This window comes from Cephus cinctus, unplaced genomic scaffold, assembly GCF_000341935.2.
Source record: "Cephus cinctus unplaced genomic scaffold, Ccin1 Ccin1_scaffold0087, whole genome shotgun sequence".
In the NCBI taxonomy this organism is placed as follows: domain Eukaryota; kingdom Metazoa; phylum Arthropoda; class Insecta; order Hymenoptera; family Cephidae; genus Cephus; species Cephus cinctus.
In genome coordinates, this window is record NW_014332826.1 from 529527 (window position 1) to 552025 (window position 22499).

Sequence of the window (22499 nt, forward strand, 5' to 3'; positions counted from 1 at the left end):
AATACTTGAACTCTGGACATCGAATCTCTTATTTTTGGAAAAAAACAAAGTTACAAAATTTCATACTTTTTCCTAATACCACCGACGATCTCTATATGAAAATTAACTGAAAATTCTAGAGATTAAGGTTTAACCAAATTTCCAAAAATTATCAAATACAAGCATCCATTATAACAAATATTCAGGAAGCTTGCGCATATTTTAAATGCAAAAAGTAACTTTCTTCAATTAATAAGCAAAACCTAATGATTACATGCGCAAAGCCGTTAACCACGACAGAATCGAACGCTGGAAATAACTTAAGCGCCACTGCGTTTTCTGTTCACCTAATCAACGTGTCATAGGTCAAGTCGATAAGATACCGTTCGCAATCCCCGACGTGCAGTAGAGCCCGTGTTCTCCAGCGAAACACTGAAATCTGTCCACACGAAATAGTTTCTTGCATAATTCAAACGTAAAGTCGCATTTGGCAGTTTACGCTTTTTTCAGGTAAATATCCCAGATTACGTAATATAATAAATAATCATAATTATCAAGTTTCAATAACAATAACTTTTTCCATATGAAAATAATACACGCGATTGCACATATAACACGAAGAACGCAAGTGAAGAAGACAGAAACAGCCTTCACATATTTTTATTTTTCGCGTATTTTCGACAATTTCCATATATGATCTTGTATTTGGAGTCAAGTTGAAAGTCATCAAATAAGAAGCAAACAGATATTGTCATATCCCGAGTTGAAAATCTATTACCACTTTAAGCCTATACAACCTCCATTGCTTTGTTCTTCGTGTTTACCGTTCGAAGTCTAAAATCACTTTCAGCATACGCGATCTTACGGGCGAAACTATAATTCCAATACCGGATTTAACAAGAGTGCTCAAACACAGATTAACACCAGACCAGCCTAGAACAAATGTTGACCTGGAAATCCTATTGAAATCACTAATTAGTCATCAGATCAAAAATGTGTCTAATATTTCTTAAAAATAGTGCCTTGAGGTTAATAATGAGAATTTTCTTAACACCAACAATTTGTTAACATCATATTCAATCTTCAATCCTCATTATTGGACATTAAATAATTTAATGCTCGAACTGGTATTAATTCGCTATATCTCATAACCTTAATACAACCCTCAATGTTCTCATGTAGAATAAACAGGTTCAAGTCTCTGCTAAATTTTAGACTGGGGTTATTACCATGTAACTCGTACATTTTATCTCATTATTTTTGTCAGGTGATTCTACAGATACGTATTTAAAATAATCCTTTCTCATTATTTAATCTCGTGCTCGCGATAAAAATGACGTTTCTATCCTCTATCTGGTCCAAATTTTTTCCTATCAGGATTCTGTGTAGCTAATTGCATTAAACGTTGTAATTGCGACATACTACTTGACTGCTTGACTGATTACCAATTATTTTATTACTTGCAAGTATCCAACGAATAAATATATATGTCATCCTTATCATTTATAGATATCAAAATTATGTTTTCCATGGCGCTTTCCTAATTCTATTTTTATATTTATTTCATACAGCTATCGATCGATCAATCATTTGCTCCTGTAAGCTTGTGTACTCCTATCTTTTCTCACACGTAAGTATATCTCTTCCGTGGATATACAAAACAAAAGTCACTTGTTCATACTGAAGGGAGAAGAGTATGCAGAGTATCTCAATCATTTTGTAATGACCATTCGCATATTTCTTCATCGATTCCCTAGTTACAGACCGTCTGCTACGAAGATCCAGTAGCCTCGACATTAACCCCTCTTATCGAATTCCTAACAGTTATTTTCAGTGGCATGGGCTAACATACACATACAGAGACGATCCACGTGTTTTAAGGGTGACTGAATTATGAGTTATCATTAATTTTTATGAAAAAACAGCAAAATGACTTTTGGTCATTAGTTTTGTCGGTGTTCTATTCGTCAACGAGATTAAATGTAATATCAAATATATATATTCGATATAGTGAATAATTTATAAAGAAATGTTGTATATAGAGATATATCCTTATAGACGCGTTAAGGAATAATTATTTATTATCATATTAAGAAGTGACTCGTTGTCATTAAAAGCTGTGTTCTACATAAATTCGTTTGTCTGATTACATTTCGTCAGCTTCTACTAATCCGTTACTTCTTTATCTGATTGGTCAAATGAAAATGTTTTGGTAATTCTTGTATGTCTTGCTAATTAACTTTTTGATCAAATAAAATCATAAAGACTCTTACGTATCTATCATATGATTATATTGAGGTCGTTATCATTTAAAAAATTCTTTAAAACATTGACTAAGGTACGATAACTAGAGTATCTATATCGTATCTTGAGCAATGGATTTTAACTATCAAGATTATAGTCACGAAAATATACAAGACGTTGATGTGCAATCAATAACTTTACAAATTGGCGGTACAGTTTGTAATCAGTAATTTCCACTATGTATAATATATGGTTTATATGTTAATTGCATATATTTGTGATAGTAATTAAAGAATATCGTATCGATTGCGCAATAATTTCAGAAAATGGCACCTTCCAACATAAAAAGACGATATTCGGATTTACCGCAATTCGAATCAGTCGCCAGGATTTCAAGTCTTCCTATAGTAGAAAGCGGAATACACATTGCCAGTAATATGTACGGCAAGATCAAGGTAAAATTATTGAAATCCAAGTAAAAAAAAGATTTTATATTTAATTATGTTCATTATGCAACGATAACGTACCATTGGCCAGAAAACTTTGACTCATTACCACAATAATTAGACCTCGTGTAAAATTATTGAATTGGAAAATAGTATCAATTAATAGTAATTAACATGATTATCTTTTCTAAGTACAGCGCTCAAACTCTATAATGAGCTGGAGTCTCGATACAGCCGAGCAATCATTAGCAATGGCTACAGCATCAGCTAAACCTGCCATATTTGCATTAAACGGTCCAATAACTACTATCGATCAATTACTCTGCAAGGGTATTGATATGGTCGAGCAACGAGTACCAGCTGTACATCTTCCGCCGCAGTTAGTAAGTATTAATCGTCCGATGACCTTACACAGTGATAATGAGCATTTCCTAATTATCAAATCCAATGCTCAATGAGGCTTTGCATTATTAACATAGACTATATCAAAACGGTATAAATAATTTATATTGTTATAAGATCTATTGGAGCACACGAGATTATGTGAACAACAATTTCGTAAGGCCTGTCCTGATGCGAGCCGGAAGCGTCAAGCTGATAGGAAGTCACGCAGCGAATGTTGCTGTTGATAGATTGGATGGTGCTCTTACTGTAGCTGACCAATATGTTGATCGTTATTTACCGGCAGATCCTGCAGACAAGATTGTTGAAGGTATGAAATTTATTAAAATAATCATTATTAATTATGACTTAATGAATTATTTAATTTATATATCTAAAGAAATAAATCCCACGGAAGGAGTTAGTAACACGACGCGCACAATCAAACACGGAGCACGATTTTCAAGGAAATTGCAAACAAGACTTACTCGCCGTACATTGGCTGAAGCTAAAGCACTTAAAGAACAAGGAACGGAATGCATTCATGTTCTGCTATACGTGGTTGAGTTGGTAAGTGTTAAATTTTATGTTGTTATTATTTATTCCAGTATAAGAAAATTGTATAATTGTCTCCTTGTGCAGCTTGCAACAGATCCAAAACTTGCTGTGCAAAAGGCTAAAGAATTGTGGGCTACGTTGAGTTTACCTGAGCCGGAGAATCAGGCACCTCCTGAAAATTTGGAGCAATTTCTGGTTCTTCTCACTCGGGAGTCTGCTCGTCGTATCGTACATTTTGTCAATGGAACTGCTGCTTTGGCTGCTAGAACACCACGTCGTCTTAGTAGACTTTTGATTTCTGTTTCACATCAAATGTTGGGCATTGCGGATGCAGCTCTTCAGGTGAATATCTGTTGACTTCTTACGTTTGTGTGATTGCGACGAGCTAATATGATTTTATGAGGTTGCTATATAAAAGCTTCCCTATGTTTTTCTATAGATGGCAGCAGCCACTGGCAAACGTGTTACTTCTAAAACGCAACTTCCCGTTGTACGTGCTGCCATCCATAGGCTGAATTCTACAACGAATCTTCTACTGGTATGTTCAATATGAATATTAATATCGTATAAATAGTTAGAAAATGAGTAAAATCATCCGTGTTCGGTCATTATTTCTACTGTAGCTTAAAATAAATTTGAAAATCAAGCGAATCTTCGCAGGAGCAAATCGCGGCATTTCTAGCAGGGCGTCCAAAGACTGAGAAATCATCGCAAGTGCAGAATCGTCAACAGAATCACAACAATCACATGACTATCTCCACCAACGTTCCCCTCAATGGAATTAAGTAATACCAAGCGATTTTTAAAGTCTCCAATCGTACTTTGATGATCACGGTTCCATGGGAATTGACGGCAGAGGAACTGCATGTTTTGCAAAATAAATACTTTACTCGATAAATACATAAGCTTTAGTATAACAATTAATCTAGAGTTTCGTATTCATAATTCTTTCAAACATTATAATATCACGTAGAACAGTATATTGGTGTAATCTTTATTGTTGACAGCATAAAAATGGCTGCTCTTACGACTTAGCTGTAAGTTCTTAAATAAAAGAGGTTTTAGTTTCTATTAAATATACAAAATGTGTAAGCATCATTATAATCATAAATGATATCTCGTTCGGGTAATCGGCGTACACTGGACTTTGGTCGAAAATTGAAGATTAGAAAGTAACTCAGTATCTATAATAATAGTCGATACGTGATCTAAGGATGTACATACATACATATCAAAAGGGTCATGATCTTGATCGAAGAATATTTCCTTAATTTTTCTCGCTACAAAATTAATAAGCAATGTATTAAAAAACTATTACATGAAATCCGTAATATACACACATCAGATATAAAATTATACTTATATGTACACATTTCATTTATATCTAAGCATCTTTGGGAATACAGTAATCGATATTCTGTATCAATTCTAATTCCAGATTAACGATAAAATTTTTAATCGTTTTTAGCATCAAGTTACATTCCAATATCTGGGTATCAACGTCTCAGGTTAATTACCTGAGAATTCTATTTCTATCAGAAAAACATTCGTCTATTGGACTTCGTCCAGTTCCTATCAGTCATGGAATTTTATTCAAGATATGTAGAAGCGCCGAGTCCTGCCCTTTGGATCGAAGGGCAGCCAAGGAATGCTAAGAATTTATATCGGCTCCCTAATTTGAAAATCTCAAAGACCAAGAGCCTCAAAGTTCTAATTACTGAGTTAAGGAAATTTTTACGTATTACACAAAAATAAGTTGACTCTCGTGAATCATGATTATTTTGTTACAATATGCACACATATTGCAAACATGTATTCGAAGTATCAGAGTCTAGACCAAGCATAGAGGCAATATAAAATACAGTAATCATCCAGCCAAGGTCATCGCACTAGATATACATTTTTATCACAATTAAGAACGAACATCTTCTAATTATATACTATAACCACACAAAACTATTTAAAACTTACATATGAATTTATCAAAAGAAGAAAGTGGTGATGGTCCAAAAATATTAAAAAATTCTGATTCTTCTTTATCAGTATCATCTTTTCTGAAAACATGGTGTCGTTCATAGAAGAAACGTAACGCTTGAAAAGTACATAGTTCACGATGCCACGCAATTTTTATTGTAAAGGAAGAGTTTTTAATGCGAATTACGTGTTTGAATCCTTTTCCACGTGAATAGATTTATACATATACAGTTAAATGTTATCGTATCTCAGGAGGACTTTGCACCGCTGCCATACATGTTGGATGCTGCTTGCAGTCTACAGTTTCCCGTGTACGCTGTTGTCATTGGTCTATTTGAGTCCATATCAATGCGCATGCGCATTATTCGCTATAAGTGTTGGAAATACCTGATAATTTCGTATTCCTTTCGACGACGCGAGAGAGTTTGCGTGTCAGTTGTATCACTCAGTAACCTGTACATACAAATCCGTAAGTCATAATTTCATTACTTCCTGTATATGTTTAATATAAATTATCATCTGTCGTTAATACATCTCTTTTAATTCATAATGACAGCTTCAAACTGCCAATTTCCCGTTGTATTTTGCATATTTCTTTTTCTTTATGTACTGTGAATAAATATCGAAGGAACCGCAAAATGATCCTTCAGCCTTCTTCAAGGAGAACCAACAATAATTGTTGTACACGTAATCAAAGAAAATAGAGGCTTACAAGACTATTGCAAAATATTTATTGTAACTTATTCTAGGTTATTGGACTTTACTTTTATAAAATTTTAACGTAACTGTAATAATTCTCTAGGAATTATAGATCACATGTTATCGATCCAATCGTGATATAGGGTTACACGGTGAAACGCGATACTTAACATGCACGTACATTAGTTCATTGACCGAATTGACCCGTATACGACACATGTATTTTCCAAATTGTATATTTCATTTTATATCCAAATATAGAATGCTCCGAGAGCATTTAAGTATATATAAATTTTATAATTTTAAAATTTGTCAAATTCTGTTTCTTTTTATTTCCTAATGTATGAAAAACCAATAATGATTGGAAACTCATCAAGCTTTATACAGAAACTGTTTATTGTCAGAGAAACATTTTTTTTGTACCTTGTAACTAATTGAAATCTCGTGTTTATTATTAGGATTAGCAATGGCCGCCGAAACAGTTGAACTACCTCAAATGGCAGTTTTGAATCGCGTCCTTGGTTTGCCAATGATCGAATTGGCATTGTCAAAGTCAGCATCGACTTATACACGCGTTAAGGATTCTCATCAACTGTTGTACTGGGCCCTTTCTACGGCTGAGACGTCCCTGACCAACGCAACGAAGCAGGCTGTGCCGCTTGCAATTCCTATAGCCAAGAAATTCGAGGCTCCCATACATTTCGTCGACCACACTCTTTGCATGGGATTGGATAAAATCGAAGAGAAAGTTCCTATAGTTCATCAAAGCCCAGAAAAGGTTGATATTATAAATGAAAAATTTCTCTGTGATTAGATTACACGATAGAGGAATCTTAACCAAATATTGTCATTTCCCCTTGCCAGATTCTAGAAAATGCCTACGTTTTGGCTCTACAGACTGTACAGCCAGCGGTATCTACCATCTATTATGCGAACGAACTGATCACTACTCAAGCCACTTCTTTAAAAGATCTCAGCTGGAATAAAATGAACCAATTGCTCAGCTCTCACTATGGTACAGTGGCTGTGAATAGTCTTGACAGTACTGCAGCTATAGTGGATAAACTGATTGATCAGTACTTTCCAGCAGCTGGTGATGAGAAAGACATAGGTTAGTAATATTTTGTAAAAATATTTAAAATGTGTACCAAAACTGCTTTGTTAGATATAATTAAATTTTTATTAAGGACGTGTATTTTAATCTTCAATTATGTTATTTCTAGCTCTAGTTTCTGCAGAGGAGGACAAGCTTCTTCACACGTTACAAACAGTCGGTCGATTATCGAACAAAGCTGCACGACGAGTATACTCTAGCGTGATTCGTCACTTGAAAACTATAAAAACAGACGATCTGAAAGAATACATCAGCTCGCTTGTTCAATTTCTTCAGCTCACCCACTATATTCAAGTGATCAACGAAAAAGTGCAAACATTTACTGCACCGCCTAAGGAAACTCATAATCAGACGAAACACTAGTACTTATCCATGATCATTAATCGTTAGAACTCGTCACATCTGATAACCGTACTATTTATATTTATTAGTAATCATAAGTTTTTTATACAAACAAATATTTGTCACACGTATTCTAGTATCCACTGCATGTTAATAGGTATTCCCGCACGAAAGGAATCGAATTTATTTTTTCGATACTGTTATATTGTGCGGTAATAAATTAAAGTACCCTAATGGATAAGAGTACTCTCGAGCATAATGATATTCATTATAATTTAACGCGTACAGTATATACTTTATATTTACTACATATTTTACAAATTGTTTTATAGCAATACCATTCTATATCTATATATAAATAAAGAACAGTTATTGAATTTTTAAAGTGCAAGTCTAACAGATTTTTCGTCATCATATCCATCGCACTGTACATTCATTCGAGTTGCATAGAATCATCCTGAGGATGACACAAATAAATGTCCACTATTTTAGTGTAGGAATCGTTATCATTTCATGTATAACGAGATTGAACGAAATGACCTCCACGTCATCAACGACGCCCCAATGATTGCGCAGTATCACGAATCTGACTCACTGAGGTAACAAGACTGCTTTAGAACCCAGAGATTAATAGAGAATTTCATGTTAAGAATAAGATTAATAAAAATTATTTAATAACATCTCGTATTATCATAAATTTGTCGCTTGCAATAATCTCTTATACATTGATTTATTTGGTTAATCCAAAGGATACTTCCTTCTACTGTGTATACTATTTTCTAGAAGGATCTCGTAAATTCTTTGACCTGGACGGCCCTGAGTAGTCTGGCCCCTCTACCGTTGTACTACGCTGTTCGTAACAGAGCCCCATTGGCTAACTCTACAAGTTTAAACGGATTCTCACACAGTTATAAGCCGCAGTGTTGCTCGAGTCGCCGTGTGAGGAGTTTCGTATTTTTATACTCTTTCAACTGTTGCCTGATTCTTAACCCCAGATTCTAAGGTAAGAATTTCTCTGTGAGGTTTTTTTTTGATATACATACATACATAGCATTTTGGAGATTGAGATATTTTATTAAACAGAGAATAGATCCAGCTATAACGTTGCTAAGATAAGTGCACTACTATTTGAATAACAATTGGACCGAGAAACTGATAAATTTTCAATGAAAAGAGAAATTATCGGTATTGTATAGAATTAGTTTCTTATATATTTTATGCTGAAGATAAATTATGGGTAAATAGTGTTTGCACTACTAGAATTATTGAACTTTGGTATCCCCTCGTCTTGCGTGATGTCGGCTTGTTCCGGCTAAAGATGTCAACAGGTTTTCTGAGAGAATACCTATTTGGACTTTGACTTCTTGTTTCTTTCGTGACTAGAAAATAAAATATTTTTACTACTAATGATCCATCTTGTACCTTTACTGTAACACGATCTTATTGAGTGAGGATCGAAGTTCAGTTTTACAAAAAATTCAAAGGTTGAAATTAGATCTTACGAGAGACTTACGAGTCTCATCGCACGTAGTAGTGAGCAATGACATGTAAAAAACAGAAAAAAATGGCACAATAATATGATGCTATCTTACTTCACGCAAAGCATGAAGTACAATCATGTAAACTTAAATTTATATTTCCTCAACGACTGCTCTTTCTTGATTTTAAGAAATTACAAATGACCACATTCGCATATATTCCTAGAATCGAAGTCATTATGTCGGTATTTTTCACGGATTTTGCATGTCTCTTCAAAGTCTCTAAGTTTAGATTTGACAATAGTTTTCGTGAAAAATACTCTCAGGCACATACATATGTGCGTAGTTTCGTTCCTTTCCTTATACTTTCTTCCATAAAATATAATAAGTATGTATAAATAGAACCGCAATCAATTTCAAGGTGACATTCAAAGACAGATGACTCTTGCACAGAATCGAAGATATCGTAAAGAAAATTAACCAGTCTCCAGTGATTCTCTTGATGAGTCACTGTACTGCAATAATCTGTCTAACTCTTATCGCAATTAAACATTCAATATGCTATTATCTAACCGATAACGTGCATGTAATAATTAGTAATGTAATATTAATAGCAAATAATATATGTACAATACGAATTATTATAAATTAATTTGATCGACCTTTGAGGCGATAAGCGCACCTGCGATAAAATCAATACAATACCTACGATAATTTAGTATCAAAATTAACTAAAATCATTATTCCAAGTAAAATTTACATTCTGATTTGAGAATTAAGATTTTCGATCAATGTCTATTTGCTTATTATAATCGGTCTATTTGATAGGACGTTCTTGAATTTTTTTTTCAGTTACAATGTCGACGCCAGTGGGGACATCTATTACTGCAAGCAGCGAGGAAACTCCTCATTTCGAAGTTCTAGATCGTGTATGTAATATCCCAGTGATACATTCAGCTATTGAAAAAACTGGATCTACCTACTCGTACATAAAGGAATCTCATCACTTGATAAACTGGGCTCTCAGTCATGCCGAAGCTGGTGTCCATTTTGCGGCATCGGCTGCAACTCCCATAGCAGCTCCGTTGGCAAAGAAATTGGAAGGTCCAATCAATGCAGTTGATCAGAAACTATGCGAAGGTTTGGATATCGTCGAACAAAAAGTACCGATTGTCAAGAAACCACCTCAAGAGGTAAGATGCCACTTGCTCTATTATTGTTTTGTAACAGAACATAGTTTGAGAATACATTTTATTGATGTGCAGATTTACGAGGCGGCCAAAAATGTGATGAGCAGTTCGTTACAGCCAACAGTTGAGAAACTTATTGCTGCCAAAGAATCAGCCACTCAGCAAGCGTCTACTTTAAAGGATATCAGTATATCAAAGGCTAATGAAATTCTCAGTACGAAATATGGCACAAAGGCGGTTGAGGGAGTGGATAACACAAGTGTTCTAATAAACCGTTTATTGGAACACTATTTTCCACCTGTAGAGCCAGAAGAATCTGTGCCAGGTAATACAATTAAAATGGAATCATATATGAAAATCTGACCATTATTTTTGTTTTTACATGAAGTATGTAACTTTTTTAACGTGATTACAGCTCCAATCTCAGCGGATGAGAACAAAGTTTTACACGCCGTACAAACTATTGGGCAGTTGTCAACGAAAACAGCCAATCGTGTCTATCATTCGGTAGCTGCGCAATTAAAAACAATTAAAAAAGAAGATGTCTCTAACTATATGAATAGTGTCGTGTCCATTTTACATCTAACAAATTTCCTTAACATCGATCAGAAAAAGATTTCAGAACAAGACGTTGGCACTTCGAAAACGCAAAGTGAAGGAAGCGCACAGTTGGAAGTTAAGAAGGATAACATTGAGAAATAAATCGTAATTGTTTCATGTAATTTGTCTTGCATGGCCTTTGGTGTTTAAAAGCTCTTGCGATATATTTATATAAGCAGAACTTCTTTATATATGTTTCAACGTATTTTAGGTTGAAGTTGCATTATTTGGAAGCGCCTCAATATTTTGGCGTTACCACTGTTCCAAAAAGTTCCAAAAGATTCGTGTAATTTTTATTTTGCACAAAGTCAAAAATTTTGAAGAGAAATTGTACACTTTTATACGTTGATTTTAGTAATTATATTTTTCATCGTATAAGATATGTCTGTTACTTTATATAAATAAATATTTAACTAAATGATGAAATGATTTCCTATATTTTGTCATCTAATACTGAAATTTATTTTTTAAGAAAGAGTATCAACTTGGCACAGTTTTTAGATCGTATTAAAATAAATTGTGCACAGTTTATCGTGCAAAGTTCTTTGCATAAAATATCTTGTGGATAATTATTCCAATATCAGTGTTGTTCAAATGTCATTATTAATTGGTGCACAGTTATGGTTCACCTATATTTTTCGATGTATTAGTGTCGATAACGTCAAATATAATCTGCTTTTCTTGATAAGTAGAGTTTGCGCTTCTGAGAGAAGAAGAAGATGACAGTAGCGCACTCTACGTTCTCAGTAAGTAATCTTAAGTATTGCGACGAAAAATGACGGAAGGTGAATGATGTGTTGAGAAAATCTTGCAAAATGGACATAAATAAATTCTAGAGCAGTCACAGTGATCGAAGTAAACAAGATTCATGTGGAAATGCGTCAGAGATCAAGGTACGATCGAGTTCGTTAGTAGCAACGACGACACGACTGTGACGTTTTCACGTGGGGAAATATTTTACGGATTGGGTGAGTTAGTTGCCAAACATGATCTTCTTTTTTTGAATACATTGCGTGGGTGTGGGTGAATGTTTTACTATAGTAACATTAACTTTAAGATATGATTGTTTCCTTTTGTTTGCATTCAGCACAGAGTAACTTTTCAGGCTACCGAGTAAGCTATTAGGTTCGCTTAATTTTTATTACACCATAAGCAGATTTTTAATATGAATTGAAATGAGAAGTATCTCTTTTCATTCTTGGAGTTGGAAATAAAGATGCATGATGTTATTGTTAAAATTAATTTGCTTCGATAGTATTTTTAAGCTTCTGCAACTCATATTTTTTGTTTTCAAGGCAATAGTTTAAGTCCAGCAAGAAGTGGACTTAATGTGATATAACTTACCGATGACATAAAAGAATACTCTAAAATAAATATGGAGACAGAATTATCAGATCACCATATTCAAGCTCTTGAAAGAGCTTTACAAATACCAAGTGTAAATTATTTATGGGATAAGTCAACTGAAGTTTATGGCCGAGTAAAAGGTACACATATGTTGGTTAGTTGGGCATTCGGCACTGTTGAAACTGTTATTACTGCAGTTCTTGAAAAATCATTGGTAGTTGCTCATTTAATGAAGAAGCCTATATATACATTGGACAAAACATTATGCCAAGGACTTGATTTTGTTGAAGTGAAATTACCTATTATTAAAGAAGAACCAAAGGAGGTAATATAAATGAAGCTTAAGATCTATATTTATTCATGTGATATATTAGTAATTTACATTAAATATTTTCCAGATTTTAGACCGAACAAAATCTATTGTTTCAAAGCATTTCCAACCAGCAGTGCAAACATTTATTGATTTAAAACATGAAACTAAACAAAGAGTGAGAATTATGAAACTCCGTACTTATTACAAAGCTCATTATTTACGAGTATATAGCTGGCGACAGGTGGATAAAGTCATGTCTACTGAAACAGGGATTAGTATCTTGAAGACTGTCGATAATACTACCAACTTAGCAGAGCTTATGTTGGATAAGTATTTGCCTGCCCCTTGTGAAAAGCATTACTACAATATGGGTAAAATTAAATTTTAATCATACTTTATTGTTTTCAAATCACTGACTCTTCAATGTTTACAGAATCGCAATGCAGTGAACATGCAAAGTTGCATCATACAGTGGTAAGACTAAGTGAATTCAGTAGCAGAGCATCGCGTCGAATTTATGTCGCATTAATGGAAAGATTACAGCATATATACAAGCTAGAAATACTTATACTGATATTGCATGCACTTATCGCAATACAGACAATCAAAGTTCTAGAATCCGTACTGACTTTCATTACAAAACAATTTAACGATCTTTGATTTCCCAAAGCCATGCGACTTACCTTTTAACCTGTGATATACGTTCGGTGTCATAATTTTATTAATAAATTATGTTTAATATTCGCAACATACAAATTTGCTCTCCAATACAGTCCCGCTCAAATTTCCTATTATTCACGAGAAGAAACCATTATTTAATACAAAGATTAGTATTCTTTGCATTGTAGTACATAATCAATCGCGTCCACTCATGAGGCGTTTATAAATATATACCTCTAATTTAGCAAAACACTGTATTCGTAAAAATGTGTTATTGCTCGAGGAAAAACGTAGCAACAAGCCAATTATAATTGCCCCATTTGCTTTTCAAAACATAACGGTACAACGTGCTTATACAAATGTGGATTTGCCTGTACGTTCGCCAAGTTGTTACAGTGAAACAGTGGAAGGAAATGCAATGTAAAAATCCGTAGTTTTTCTACCTTTTTTTTTTTGTAAAGTGGAGCTATTTCTCAGAAAGAGTAGCTCAAGGTGAGAGATAAGGAGCTGCTGCGACTGGCGCAGTGGAAGCGAGTATATTTTTCTGATGTCAGTGTCGACGCATTTATCACCCTCCTAGAGGAAATGGGGATGAAGGTGTGATGGAATCGCATACATAGAAAGTACGTCCGACAGTCCTGGTCTAACTGTCTCCTGGTTCTGCGATAACTTATCCGTCTTGTCTATGAAATGCTATATTTATCTTCGCCGCGTGTATATTTTGTATCTGCGCGAGAAACTTTACAAGATTTTTGTAGTCTCCCTTGTGGCCGTCATTTGAATCCAGTCAACTAATGAAAGCGAGACGGACATTAAGCTAACGAGACTTTTTATACTCGTACTTAATGCGACTAGACAGAGCTCTTAACTAAACGTTCTTCAAGCTGAAATTTTCACTAAGTGCTCTTTACAGCTGGTAAACATATATGAATGTACTTGTAGACTTTACAGTTGGTAGTAAAATGAAACAAAAGCATGTCACCTAGCAACGTGGTCATTTTTCGAATTACTTTGGACTGTAATAGGAGTGCTCTGCATCGACAGGAATTATTCATATTCACATTCATAATTATTCATGTACATTGTACATAGGGACATGAAAAAGGTACGTCGAGACAGTCAATCGCACGGAAAGAAATGCAAAAAAGTAAAAATTATCAAATCATAACTAGAACTGGTTCTTCCCTATGGTATGCTTTTTATATACTTTTCACTGACTTGTACGTGCTACTATGTAGCTGTCGATATGTCCATTTATATTTCATACTATCTTGATTTCCTTAGATGGGTGAGCTTTTAATAAAATCGATTGCTTATCTATGAGCAGTTTATAAAATTCATTACGTTCGTGTTTCATGGGAATTGTTGAAAGCTTCAAGTGAAATCCAACGTGCGCACTAATGTCGAAAGGTATTGATAAAAGTTATATTTATTCCATCGACGTCTAAGGTAATATAAAGGTAAAACCCGTATGGCTGTGGGGAATGACAACTTTAGTGATCCGTTAAAAAAATAAAGAAAAGAGGGAGATAGAGAAACTTGAAGTTTTCTATATAAATCAAGATACGTACACAAGGGAATAAAAGACACAGTATCAGGTGGCGAGCGTATATCAGAAATTTTACTTCGGCTTAGTTGGCACGGAAGTCGTAAAACCTTTATGCTCAGGAGGACAATTCATGGTGGTTTACAGGAATGTGTTAAGCATGTGTGCGAGGTTTTATCCCGGGGGTTAAAATCCACCCATGCAATATCTATACGTATAATCATACCTATAGTATACATAATACCACAGAATGTCGAAAAATTTCGTCATGCTCGATACAGTTCAGGATAAAAATTAATTCAAGACACTCAAGACTGTACCAGTCGTGCTTTCCCGCTCTCTAGATGGAAGTCTGGCGAAGATATTCATACAAAGTTCTCGATTTTCTTAGAGAACGGGTTCGTCAGGATCAGCGATGTTTTCGTTAGCTGAAGCGAATGCATTTTCATTAAGCGATCTACAGATAATCCTGAAAGCAAATGACTGGTACCATACACCTTAGGAATGCGGTTGGATGGGTATAAGACGTCGGAAAAATCTATTTAACGTTTTGCCGCTCGCATGAGAATCAGCCAGAGATAGACTTCAGGCTGATGGCGTAGAACGTTTGTAAATCATACTTCTTAAGCGATTCCACGAGTATGCAGTATCTCGCTCGTAAACAGCTTCTTGCGGGCACGGGTGTTGGCGTTTTAGAAACTATAATGGATTATAAAGGAGTCTGCTCCGGTATAATACAGGCTTCTGTGTGCCGAAAGATCTATGGGAGGGTGGAGATAAGCTATGCCTCATAAGCAGAGATGTTATCTTCATAAAAGCTGGGTCGGAGCTTCCGCCATTGCTATGCTAGCTCAATGCGTGCAAGAACTTTCGCAGTTTCACCGTATAATACGACCTCTTCCTCTTGTATTATCCGTATAACGACGTTATTTTCTTATTTCCTTTTTTTTTTTTTTTTGAACAATCGGAAACCGCACAAAAAAAGGAAGCAAGTCGTTTCTCAGCCAACTCCTAGTAACTGTACGTACACCGTAAGCGTGAATATCAGACGCGGCACTTTTGGATCTTATCCAAAACGTTCGAAAGCTCGACAATTTTTTACCGAACGTATATACGAACGTACCCAGTTTAGTTTTCACGTTTATTACACCTTTATATCGATTTTGTTTTGATATTATTTTTCATTTTATCATCCAGTATCCCCATTATTTCTGGCACGATAATACCTATACTTTCGGCATAGCTTAGGGATTTACCAGGAGTTTCCGTATGTATTAACGATGTATGGATACTGAGTAAATATATTTCTGACGATCGATATATTATATGCTGTGTGGCAAGCGGAGAGGCCAGTGCATATACCGCTAGCGGACCAGGCCTTATAGGAACGTGTTTCCAATATAATGTGAATTAGCTGCCGACGCCGCGGAATGTTCCTTGCAAGTTCCATAGAGGTCGCTATAATTTGTAGACCATAATGCACGGGTTCTGTACGATGCGGTAAACTTCAGTTTCGAGTGATAAATGTATTCCTAACCGCGTTCCTGGAACGGGTGACGCCTGTAATTTACGGTAAATGCGAAATGCAAAATGGTCAGGAGGATAACTGAAAACCTGCAATTTCGAAGAGTCTTCGGAGGTTCGTGCCGTAAGGCAAGGGAAACCTGTTCTACGCGGAGATAGCAAAGGTATCTGTGCGCTATGCTATTGCGTCATCGTACTGGAACCAAGTGCAACGGCGACGAAGTTCATGCGAAGGTTAACTCATCGATATTCGTCACTCCTAACGGTACGTCATCCCGAATGGCATTGATCGGTGCCGCAGTCGAATCTGTGATACGAATTTGTAAAAATGAGTAGAAGCTCGATTGGAATGTGACTGGTTGATGTTTGTAGGATGTTCTCGAGTGAAAATATGTTTAATAAGAATAAAATTAAAAAAATAGTACTTCAGACTGTTAGATATATAGTATATGACTTTTTTGCAGTGACTGTCACAAACTGGGTAGCAGTTCATAATGCTGTAGTTGATTTTAACTATCAAATCATAAAATCATAATGCTTGTGAAATCGTTCGCGAGTCTTTTTCGAAGCGTGGCGAATATGTAATTAAAATTTGCCTGGACTTGCGGTTATTATGCGGCGAAGCCGCTGACACGTAAAATCATGCAAAATGTTGAACGTAAAAGCACACAGTCAGCCCGTCTCTGAACAGTGCACGGTTAATGCACTGGAAGTGAAACAGCAGCTGTCGCATTCGAATTCGTGCGGTGCGCATCGTCGCTAGAAAATAATCCGTTAAAACCGTGGAAAACCTATGGATGGTCTGATGAGAGGGTGGGTGCGATAGGGGCTCGGGGGGGGGGCATTGCTAATGTTTTGATTAAAAACCTGTACAGCCGAAACAACCGGATGGTCCTAGGGGGATTTCGGAGAGACAGGAAAATTTCCATATCGAGGCATATACGATCCCGTTCCCTGTGTAGAAAAATAATTTATACCGGAAGTGGTGAAAAATAAAGTAGTACAAATTTCGAATAAACGTTCGTTCGAGCAACGAGATATAATTTTTGTGCTTGTATTATTTATATGTTGTGTGGGATAACGGGATGATATATATATATATATATATATATATATATATATATGTGTCTGTCTGTGAAATTAATAACGATCCATCGATTACTTTAATATTTATTTATTCAAATGGATCCATATATATTTTTCGAAGCGTATGGCGATTTCTGCTTTGATATTCGTATGTACTAAGAATATTTTTATTTCGTTTGCAAAAAGCCGTGGAGTGATATATATATATACACATACATATAGGTATGCTATATCTTTCAGGTATTTGACGACACTCGACAAGCCAAGAAAAAAAAGATTTGGTTAGTCGTGAGAATAAATTTTCGCAAGATATCCGCGAGATGATCAAAGCCCTCGTACCTCTGAATCCTAAGGAAATGTCGCGTCAGCAAATCCTGATAGAATATATTTCTCCTCTTGGCGAATCCTTCGTTCTCTCGTGCCAGTGGATTTTCCTTCAAAGAGTCAGATGAAACTGACCGAGCGAGATTTACGTAATTGAAATGGTCCTTTCCTCAAAAGATGATCATAGGATAGGCTTTCAAAGCCAACCAAGTAAACCGTAATAAAGCGTCAATCGAGATCCCTTTCTTGTTGTTCTTTTTCTTTTTTTCTCCTCTCTTGGTCCTCTTGGCTCTCTTTGATTTTTATTTCTCTTAACGGTCGAAAAATGAGCCGAGCCGTCTTCCTCGCGAAATCGAATATCACGACGTCGTCTGTTTCGATAATGATGACATATTTCTCTACGTCGTTCATCCCTCGTAGTTTGCTCTACTCCATTTTATTTCTTCTTTTTTGGGGTCATTCTCTTTTTCCTTTTATTTGTTCGATCTCTTCCACTCATCCCGAACAAGCGACGCGGTTAATTCTTATCCGTCTCAGAGATCTGGCGCTTGTATTAATTTGTTCATTGCCTTGGAAAAAAACTTGGCGAGAGGGTGGCCGACGGTTTTATTTTTTTTTTATTTTTTTTTTTGTAAGCAATTTATTTGCTCGGTTATGGGGATCCAACTTTTTCCCTGGCCCATGTGAAAAATGACACCGTTGAAAGCACCCTAGTGGAACGTATAGAACGAATTAGTCCCCACACCGGATACCAGATTTCACAGTATACCTATATCTTATTCTACCTTAATTTCCGATTGGTAAAATTATATCAAACGATAATATTGTATTAACAATCGATTTTAATTATACATATATTGATAATAGATAAACGATCATTGAACTACCCTTGAGGCTGGGTCGGATTATGGCATTTTATTGGAATCAATCAGTTTGAGCTATTGAATTTATTCATATGTATTCTAAAGGAAACCGACATTTTTTTAATCATATTACAACATCAATGGCAAGTTACCGATTGATTATACGAAAATTTCATGATCTGATACAGATTTGAATATAGAACTGATAAACGTTAAAAAAACTCCAGTATATACTTTTTCCACGACTACGAGGGTTGCCTTGGCAAGGGGATTGTATTTCTCCGGGATAAATGATATCCCGAAAACAATGAGCACGATCTAGATAAGCCACCCTCGTAACCAAGAGTGCACTAACTTTTCTATGCACACTTTTTGCCGAGGACTTCGACAAATTAAGATAATAAATTTAGATAACGAATTGCTTGTTAACCTCTTATCCGGAAACTTTGTAATAAGCAGCCGAGAGAATGTAAAAATCACAGAGGTGCGTTGCAGTGACTAGAAAAAGTTTTTAGACCCCCAAGAATGGATGAATGTATTATTTAAGGGGTAGCACAGATAATTGCAAGGGCGCGGAGCGAGGGTACAAAAAAAAGGGTTGGCCAGAAGTCTTTCTTACTTCCCCATTACCTACTTTATGCATGGGACAGTATAGTAAAAAAATTTTTGTTCTTATCACTGTGGTGCTGCTCATCATTATAAATATTCATCTTTTGATAGGACTTTGCGGAATTGCGCAATTGCGTAATACTTTTTTTATTTATTTACAACCTCAAACGACAATCAAGAAAAATGTGGCAGCAGCCGTCTCGTTCGTTATAATCTGACATTCCATGAAGTTTTTATTTGTCTCGTCTACCGGTTGCATTATGAGATTAAGTCTCAAGATCTGCTAGCAGCGCTATTCGCAGAACTTTCTCTTCCTTTTTTTTCACGGCAGGTATTTAATTATAAATAATAATTCTCCGCAGGATTTTACACCAGCCTGACTATCTACATCTCCGTAGTACCTCATCAGCAATTTTTCGAATAAACGGAATGCACTAATTGCTTTTCTCACGGAGAATTGAGAATTATAAGATCGAATGGCAATCTATTGAGTGCGAAATTTCGCGAAATAGTTTCACCAAAACTATCTGTGAAAGCATCGAGCATAATTAAATTCAATAATTCCGAAATGACCTAACTCAAGGTGATCTTATGATTAAGATGATCACGTGTATAAGAAGTGTTGAGAAAATAAAACAAAATAAATTTTTTTTTTCGAATTTTCTCTAAATCCACGTTTATGCCATTTAATCTCAATTTTTTAATTTACGCGCGAAGAATCCGTCGGCTTTTCGTATTTATGATGAACTTTTTTGACTCCGCGTTATATGCCGTTTAAATATCGTACTGGCAGAAGTCTTATAAGCAAAATTAATAAGAACGCATCTAAAAGAAATATACAATTCGTATAAATCATCTTGGCAATGTCAATGCAGCATTGCGTATTCCCTTTAAGCTATGCGGTACCATACGCGGCCACTCATAAGCGCGAAAAGTTCCTTCGCGTAAGGTTACGCTTCGCGTTGTGCGAACGTGATTTAAGCTTTTGAAAATCCTGCTTAGAACTCGAGGCTCTTCCAATTAACCCGCCACGTTGTACGAGATATTAGTTGGATGTTGACAGTGGACCAGATAAGATCTGGACAGGTAGTAGCACGGTCGCTCATTATTCATTACACTCGAAACTCGAGCGGATAGGAAAAGTGAGAGAGAACTATAGAGGGGTATACTATAGATAACCAAAAGATAGAGAGCGAGGGAGAGAGAGATAGAATAAATTGAAGCGGGAATATTTAAACTAGGCATCGCAGCTAGCGAAACCGTAAGAGAAATATTCGTTGAATTAGGCAAACGAGAATATCGTCCCGATAAAAAAAGATATAGGATAAAATTCACTAGAATTTTTTAATTAACTCCTATACGGATCGTGCAAAATTAACTCCCTCGATATACTCCCCGTATAATCTATATCAGAAAGAAATGGTACCTTTACCTTTAAAGGTACCATCTTCTATTATCATATTCCGAGTCTCGCTGCTCAAGTGTCACGCACGTTCTACACCCACACAACCAATAGAGATTAAGACTTCCTTTCACAGCACGTGTAGCGTCAACAACCGAAAAAACTATGGACCCATCTCGAATTAATCTCTGCTGATGGCTGTACTAAAGTCGCACCGGCAGATCTCGTAAAGCGAAGTCTGGCTCATAAAGTTGGCTGAATCGTGAGTGATGAAGCTTAGCACCCTCCTCTCTCTTCAGCCCAGCCTGACCCGATGACACAACAATGCTTCTGCAGCTTCCACGTCAGATAGTAATAAATAAGAAGATATATCACTCGGCTGGTAATGATGATCTCTACATGACGTCTCTGACAGGAGCATTGTCATCCCGACTAAAAATACCGTGATCTGAAATCAAACGTCAGAACTTGAAGACCCGAGCTTCCACGATGGCAGTTGTCGTCGTGAAGATCTGGTAGCAACGTCATACATTCAACGTCAACCAGCACGGTAGTCTGACAGTGAATTTTGACTGGTACACTCACGACGTGACTGTTAGGTTGGTACGGGTCGGCAATTCGTTTTGAAAAAACATTTGAATAATATCGCAGGGTAGACCACTTGTCACACGCTAGACATGCATATTATATTTCATCCGGGAACGACTAGCAGGGAGATGGACGCTCGTATGTACCCTTGGTAACTTGTGGCATAGTATTTTTGATCGAGTGGAGTGCATTTGATGGGGTAGAGCGAAGCGACAGGGACAATAGCAGCAGGATTGCCAACGAATGAACGCCAGTCGAGTACGAGACTTTTCGTGTTGACCGACACAAGTGCACGAAACGCGTATTATCTTTGTTTCCCTTTTTCGCTTCCACCTACGCCATCCTCTTCCACCTGCCCACCCGTGTGCATGTGTGGTTCTGTTTTTCGTGTCCCTCCGCTTCACCTTCTCGACTCTTTTTTTTTTTTACGTCGGTTGAAATTTTAATCCCACCGAACGGGGCACACAATACTCACAATACCAGAAAGAATAAGCCAATCTCACTTTGGTCCATCGGTCCATCGTTGCGTCAGGCACATCCGTATCGCACATGGTTCTCTCGACGTGTCCTATTATTTCTTGTTCGCGAATGACAGCTCGTTGGATTAGTGTACCTCGTGTGACGTGTGACACGCTCGATAACTTTGCGTAATCTATGATCGATTTCCACCAGCAGATACCGTTTCGCTTTTTTCCCTTAGTTTATTATCGATCAACAAGATCTGGAGGTTATCGGTATCTCTTGTGAGAATTATCATTGTTACCGTCCGGCGAGAGTTTTAAGAGGGGCGCTGGGATCGTTTTTTTTTCCGATATGCTTTATCATGCTAAATATACTATATGTGCACAACTTTTTATGGCACTTCGACCTGGGGAGTGTCGCTGACTCTTGTACACTTTCAACTGTTCTTATAGGGAGAACAAGAGAGAAAGAGAGATGGAGTGAATTGAGGGGGTTCTCTCAAAACGATGCGTGACATGCATACGGCACCTCCCATCGTGATGCATCTCTGCGTGTCACCAAGGAACTTCAGTACGTACTCCTACGGATACCAGCACTTGGAACAGAGAACATTATTCGAAGCATGCTCTCCTGCTGGCACAAAGCTGAAGCATCTACACGCGTTATTCTTATATGACTTTACCGTAGATATCTATACGTCATACCGATGCACGGTGGCGTTGAAAGTCTGTCACGTTGAATTTTCGAAGTTCGACGTCATTCACCGCACG

General features: G+C 36.4%; 4 protein-coding genes across 13 annotated transcripts; all 4 read left to right on the forward strand.

The window, feature by feature from the left end:
* The first annotated feature begins 340 nt into the window (after positions 1 to 340).
* LOC107271920 (lipid storage droplets surface-binding protein 1) lies at positions 341 to 4964 on the forward strand. Of its 7 annotated transcripts, none has more exons than XM_025089980.1 (8): positions 344 to 489; positions 2547 to 2678; positions 2867 to 3052; positions 3189 to 3381; positions 3469 to 3620; positions 3693 to 3950; positions 4048 to 4146; positions 4269 to 4964. In XM_025089980.1, exons 2-8 carry the CDS (start codon positions 2550 to 2552, stop codon positions 4395 to 4397), a joined length of 1146 nt encoding a protein of 381 aa, XP_024945748.1. In that variant the 5' UTR covers positions 344 to 489; positions 2547 to 2549; the 3' UTR covers positions 4398 to 4964. The 7 variants fall into 7 exon arrangements, with proteins under 7 accessions (XP_024945735.1, XP_024945744.1, XP_024945748.1 ...); XM_025089972.1 differs by having other exon boundaries at positions 347 to 489; positions 3451 to 3620; XM_025089966.1 differs by adding an exon at positions 1551 to 1609 and having other exon boundaries at positions 357 to 489; positions 3189 to 3620.
* Positions 4965 to 6747: 1783 nt separating this feature from the next.
* Positions 6748 to 7758, forward strand: LOC112495189 (lipid storage droplets surface-binding protein 2-like). Its single transcript, XM_025090688.1, has 3 exons — positions 6748 to 7059; positions 7146 to 7392; positions 7505 to 7758. The coding sequence occupies exons 1-3, from the start codon at positions 6748 to 6750 to the stop codon at positions 7756 to 7758; spliced, it is 813 nt and encodes a 270-aa protein (XP_024946456.1).
* An 830-nt stretch (positions 7759 to 8588) lies between these two features.
* On the forward strand, positions 8589 to 11431 carry LOC107272395 (lipid storage droplets surface-binding protein 2). Of its 3 annotated transcripts, XM_015749519.2 has the most exons (5): positions 8589 to 8740; positions 10068 to 10408; positions 10481 to 10730; positions 10821 to 11110; positions 11217 to 11431. In XM_015749519.2, exons 2-4 carry the CDS (start codon positions 10073 to 10075, stop codon positions 11105 to 11107), a joined length of 873 nt encoding a protein of 290 aa, XP_015605005.1. In that variant the 5' UTR covers positions 8589 to 8740; positions 10068 to 10072; the 3' UTR covers positions 11108 to 11110; positions 11217 to 11431. The 3 variants fall into 3 exon arrangements, with proteins under 3 accessions (XP_015605005.1, XP_015604996.1, XP_024945771.1); XM_015749510.2 differs by having other exon boundaries at positions 10821 to 11383; XM_025090003.1 differs by having other exon boundaries at positions 8625 to 8740; positions 10044 to 10408; positions 10821 to 11423.
* Positions 11432 to 11711: 280 nt separating this feature from the next.
* Positions 11712 to 13421, forward strand: LOC107272403 (lipid storage droplets surface-binding protein 2). Of its 2 annotated transcripts, none has more exons than XM_015749530.1 (4): positions 11712 to 11973; positions 12301 to 12677; positions 12751 to 13036; positions 13099 to 13421. In XM_015749530.1, exons 2-4 carry the CDS (start codon positions 12381 to 12383, stop codon positions 13323 to 13325), a joined length of 810 nt encoding a protein of 269 aa, XP_015605016.1. In that variant the 5' UTR covers positions 11712 to 11973; positions 12301 to 12380; the 3' UTR covers positions 13326 to 13421. The 2 variants fall into 2 exon arrangements, with proteins under 2 accessions (XP_015605016.1, XP_024945784.1); XM_025090016.1 differs by lacking the exon at positions 11712 to 11973 and adding an exon at positions 12100 to 12118 and having other exon boundaries at positions 13099 to 13410.
* Positions 13422 to 22499: the final 9078 nt, after the last annotated feature.

Coding starts and splice junctions, on each gene's coding strand:
- LOC107271920 (XM_025089957.1), top strand. CDS start 2,550: ATGGCACCTTCCAACATAAAAAGACGATATTCGGATTTACCGCAATTC. Junction 3,053..3,188: donor TACATCTTCCGCCGCAGTTA/GTAAGTATTAAT, acceptor TATTGTTATAAG/ATCTATTGGAGCACACGAGA. Junction 3,951..4,047: donor TTGCGGATGCAGCTCTTCAG/GTGAATATCTGT, acceptor GTTTTTCTATAG/ATGGCAGCAGCCACTGGCAA.
- LOC112495189 (XM_025090688.1), top strand. CDS start 6,748: ATGGCCGCCGAAACAGTTGAACTACCTCAAATGGCAGTTTTGAATCGC. Junction 7,060..7,145: donor TTCATCAAAGCCCAGAAAAG/GTTGATATTATA, acceptor TCCCCTTGCCAG/ATTCTAGAAAATGCCTACGT. Junction 7,393..7,504: donor TGGTGATGAGAAAGACATAG/GTTAGTAATATT, acceptor TGTTATTTCTAG/CTCTAGTTTCTGCAGAGGAG.
- LOC107272395 (XM_015749519.2), top strand. CDS start 10,073: ATGTCGACGCCAGTGGGGACATCTATTACTGCAAGCAGCGAGGAAACT. Junction 10,409..10,480: donor TCAAGAAACCACCTCAAGAG/GTAAGATGCCAC, acceptor ATTGATGTGCAG/ATTTACGAGGCGGCCAAAAA. Junction 10,731..10,820: donor GCCAGAAGAATCTGTGCCAG/GTAATACAATTA, acceptor ACGTGATTACAG/CTCCAATCTCAGCGGATGAG.
- LOC107272403 (XM_015749530.1), top strand. CDS start 12,381: ATGGAGACAGAATTATCAGATCACCATATTCAAGCTCTTGAAAGAGCT. Junction 12,678..12,750: donor TTAAAGAAGAACCAAAGGAG/GTAATATAAATG, acceptor AATATTTTCCAG/ATTTTAGACCGAACAAAATC. Junction 13,037..13,098: donor AAAGCATTACTACAATATGG/GTAAAATTAAAT, acceptor CAATGTTTACAG/AATCGCAATGCAGTGAACAT.